Source organism: Salvia splendens, chromosome 9, assembly GCF_004379255.2.
Source record: "Salvia splendens isolate huo1 chromosome 9, SspV2, whole genome shotgun sequence".
Classification (NCBI taxonomy): domain Eukaryota; kingdom Viridiplantae; phylum Streptophyta; class Magnoliopsida; order Lamiales; family Lamiaceae; genus Salvia; species Salvia splendens.
The window spans coordinates 22,471,102-22,475,642 of record NC_056040.1 but is presented as its reverse complement, the minus strand read 5'-3'; the positions used below and the strand labels follow the sequence as shown (position 1 = coordinate 22,475,642).

General features: G+C 40.7%; 1 protein-coding gene across 1 annotated transcript; it reads right to left on the bottom strand.

Annotated features, from left to right (window-relative positions):
- Positions 1-387: 387 nt before the first annotated feature.
- LOC121748434 (protein ETHYLENE INSENSITIVE 3-like) lies at positions 388-3,470 on the bottom strand. Its single transcript, XM_042142793.1, has 2 exons — positions 3,317-3,470; positions 388-2,646 (listed from the first exon to the last, which is right to left on the bottom strand). The coding sequence occupies exon 2, from the start codon at positions 2,543-2,545 to the stop codon at positions 713-715; it is 1,833 nt and encodes a 610-aa protein (XP_041998727.1). The 5' UTR covers positions 2,546-2,646; positions 3,317-3,470; the 3' UTR covers positions 388-712.
- Between the last annotated feature and the right edge of the window lie 1,071 nt (positions 3,471-4,541).

Genomic DNA, 4,541 nt, shown 5'->3' with positions numbered 1-4,541 from the left:
GATACGAGTGTAAATTAAATTATATAATTGTTATTAGTGATGTGGATAGATAGTGTGAAGGCTATGTGAGGGCTATTTGATGTCCAGTTAATGTGGCAGAAGAATTGTAGTGCTGATGATGTGGCAGTGTGAAGGCTATTTGAAGACTATTTGACGTCCTAACCTATTGGAGATGCTCTTATTTGTTATCTCTCAAATCAAATTCAGCCAAACTTGCATCCCAAAGTAAAGAAATTGAAATATGACAGAGGAGAAATTCCATTAATAAAAAGGTGAGGGAGTGGGGTATTGATGGGACATGAACCATAATAGATCCATTCCCTCACCCCAATTGCTAATCCTAATGTTGCTGCAATTCCATTACAGCTGTGACCACTCAAACACAAATGCAATCACAATCACAATCACAAACCAAGTTCTTCAGTCAACAAAATACAGCCATCCACATTCAACTTTATCCTTTTCTGCCTGACCTTAGCCTAACACCAAAATATCCATAAAACAACCTTATTTATATAAGCTCTTATCTAATCTACCAAAGCATCTTTAAAGACATGGGACACCATACCATACCACAATCCCCACATTGATTATTACATAACATCTTCAAACTCTAGCAACATTAAAAACACACCACAACATGTAAAAACTAAGAAAAAGACAGGTGAAGATTCAAAAAAAATCCACCTTTGAAAATGTATTGAGACTACTTTTAGTACCACATTGCAACATCCTGCTTTGCCAGGCTATTATCCCTCGGCCCGAAATTCTCGGTGAAATCTACCGCCGGTATGTTGAACGGAGAACTGAACATTAGCTGGAAATTCTCAGTAGGGTTGGTGTTGAAAGGTGTGTTCAACATCTTCGATTGATTGAACGGATCAGCTGCCCGGAACATTGTGGGGTTGTGATGAATGTTGTTGTTGTGGTTGTGGTCGTCTTCGAATAGGCTGGCGTCCATCACCATTCCTTGCGTTTGGAGGTAGCCAGCGTCCTTGGGGGCGCTGCCTGCATTCGTTTTCTTGTTTCCTAAGACATTGTTGTCATAGCAGGACATGAGCTCGTTGATCATCCTCTGCCCGTCTTCTGGGACCCCTAGGCCGGAGAGATCAAAGGGTGGGGCCGGAGTTTGGTTCACGGGGAGTGAAGATGGCTTCTGATGGACAAAGGACTGAGGAAAGATGACTGGCTTGATGTCATTAATGCTGAAACTAGGAACCCCAAACTGCTTGTAAGGGCAAGACAGCTGGTGATTATCGCGGGAGGCTCGGTCGTAGAAGCCATGGCAGAGCTCAGCGTGCGGGCATTGAATAAACTCGCACGTGTAGACCTTCTGATCCATCATCATGTTGAGCTCGCACCCGGGCTTTCTCTTCCTCGAGAAGTCTAAGTTGGTTATGAGTTCGTCTTTGATGGCGTGAGACGGTTGCTGAATCGGAAGCCGATCTTGAAACCTATCCATCCCAATGTTCAATAGCCCGAGAGTCGCGGGTGGTTTCTGCTCCTGCACGTCGAAGTTGGACTCCTCGTCGCCCACATCCACGTCATACTCGCTGCTGTCGTTCATGGCAAATGTTCCGCTGCCGCCGCCACATCCAGAGAGGGGCGGGCAGCGGTCGGGGTAGAGCTCCCGAGCCAGGGCTTCCTCCTGGTTGATGATGGCCAGCCAGGTCGCGCTCTCCTTGGCCGTCATCTTGTCCTGCAAACACTTGGACTGCCTCACGAGCTTCCGGATCTTGGCAATATCGGGAGACAAGTGCTTGATCACGGCTGTCAGAACCCCGACCTTCCACGCCTTCTTGAGATCATGAGGCTTTTTGTAAGGAGGGGAGCCTTGATCCTTCTGCAAGCCCAACTGATGCCACCATTCCTCTTTCCCGGTCGGCCACCATGGAGGCGGGACGCCCTTTTCCAACGGGAAACGCCTCTGAGGCGGATCACAGTGCTGCATCAGAGCAGACAGCAACGAACCAAGGGTGGTGTCTTGGAGCTCCTGCAACGTGTGAGGAGTCGGCCCCACGGGGCTGGACCCCTCGTTCCTCCCAGGGATGGCGTTATCCGCCTGGTATTTCGCGATGGCAGCAGGCCCATTCCGGTCGAACCTCACCTTATCCTTCCACCACTCCCTCAGATTATCCGAGGCTCCGCTCACAGGCTTCCCCTTCTCGGGGATGATCCCATAAACAAAGCCCTGAGCCTTGCAAACCTCCATCATCTTCAACATGTACTTCAAGATCCCATCCTGCGCCCTCGACATCTTCTTCCGCCTTGCCTGCTCCTGCGACTGGAGCTGCTTCGCAGCATCAACGCCTTCCTTCCCCTTGCTCATCTCCTTGAGCCTCTTCAGCCGCATCTTGTCCCTCCACATCCTCCTCTCCAGCTCATCAACGTCGGTCTCATCGTCCGTGTAGTCCTCCTCCACACCGCCCTCCGCATCCGCCTCAGCTCCCGACTGCAGACCACACACATCTGCTTCCTTCACCGGAGGAGTAGATGAAAAGAAATCGAGATCGCCACAAAACCCCATCTCCTCAAACATCATCATCTCACCAGACCAAACACCAACAAAAAAAGTTCAAAAAATCGGCTTCTAGATCTTGAATTATGCAAAAGGGATAGGATAAATCACTTAAATTCCATTTCCACCTGTAAAGATGAATTAAAAAACATAATTAGGGATGTTCCTAGCAATTGCAGCTACAAAAGCCATTTTCACCAACGCAAAATGAAAGTTTCAAAATTCAGAATATATACTCGAATACCCAATGGGGAATAAAAGATATATATGCAAATACATTCAAGGATTATAATGAAAAAGACTTGGGCAAAGTAAATTTCATCACAGCAAACACATGAAACTTTAACCGAAAAGGTAGGAAATAAAAAAACGCACTTTTCTTGAACTACTTAGATTCTCACATCTGTGATAATAAAAGCTGCCATCATGACAAAAAATTACAGATCCAAGTAAATCTAAGATCAGATATTCCAAGGAAATTGGCACGAAAAATTATTTCAAAAATCCCCGGGGGAAAAAACAATTAATGTCTCATTGATTAACAAAATCACTAGAATATAGTAAGTCAAGGAATGATTTTTTTCGGTTATAAGATCCACCAAAACCAAAAACACAGAATTTTTAAGAAATAGTAGAAGATTGTATGTTTAAAACGAAACCGAAAACAATTTTCTTAATTGAGTAACATAATGAAAAAAAATCCCCCAAAATTCTTAAATCAAGCAATAAACATCAAAATCGGAAGTAGGGAACAAAATGAGGAAGATATTTTGTTTCGAAAAAATTTGGGGTGTTTACCTCGAGAGGTCTTTCCCTGTTTCGCAGCTGAGTTCCTCTGTTTTAGAACTCTACAAAGAAATGGGAAAACAGAGAGGCAAGTTGGGCAAGAATAAGAAGGCAGAGCACTTTTGTATGTGGGTATATAAATATAAATATATATAAGTGTGTGGGTGTATTTCACATATAAGTGCGTGTAATGATTTTGGAAAATTTAAGAAGAGTATTATTGAAGTGGAGAGAGAAGTGGATAAAAATGGTCATATTCAGAGGTGCAAAATAGCATTTGTCTGTATTTTACCAGATTTGTGAGATGAAAATTAATAAGTGGAATTTACTACGAAAGTGTAGACGCATTTAAGATAGAGACGGCTTGTTTAATTTTGTGTGTAAACAGTGTATTAGCAGTAATTAGAGATAATTAACAGAGTTTCTTATATTTAAGTTGATGATCAAACTTGTCTGACTTCATGCGGATTACCTACGGTTTAGCAAAGGCATTAACGATTAATATGTTATGGAGTTGCCTTCAATAAAACAAGATTATTATTTATTTTAAGTTTATGATATAACAAAAATTATGCTCCTTAGTAAAGTGCTCCTAATAAACTTATTTTCTGACTGAAAATTTGAGTTTTAATAAATTGTTTTACTTTTGTGACAAAATATAAAAAAAGTTAATAAAACATGTAATCTACTTTTAGGAGCACTATTGATTTTATTATGGAACATGAATATAATGATTAAATGAAATTAACAGGGGCAGACGCAAAAATAAATAATGATAAGGACTATAATTTCTAGATTTTATTTTTAAAATATATATTTTTGGTTTAGATTATTTATGGGGATTTTTACAAAATAACTTACATTAATTTTGGAAAATTTTTGGAAATGTACAAAAGAAAAAAGTTAATAAAACAATTTTATTAAGGCCTTTAGCCCCACCCCCATTGCACCTGGGTCCGCCACAGGTGGATATAGAGTCCATTTATCTAGAATAAAAAATGAATTAGATTTTAAATTATGGAGGCATCAAAATAATAAAATAGAATATTTTTTGCAAATGAAAGGAGTAAAAAAAAGAATAAATCTTTTTGCGTGAAGCGCACTAAAATATGATATATGTAGAAATGTTAGCGTATTACTTCGCTTATTCTCAAACAAATTGTGCGATAAGAAAGAAAAAATATGCGATTGAATCAACTATATTAATCATTATTATTGACATTATATGTGTAGATAA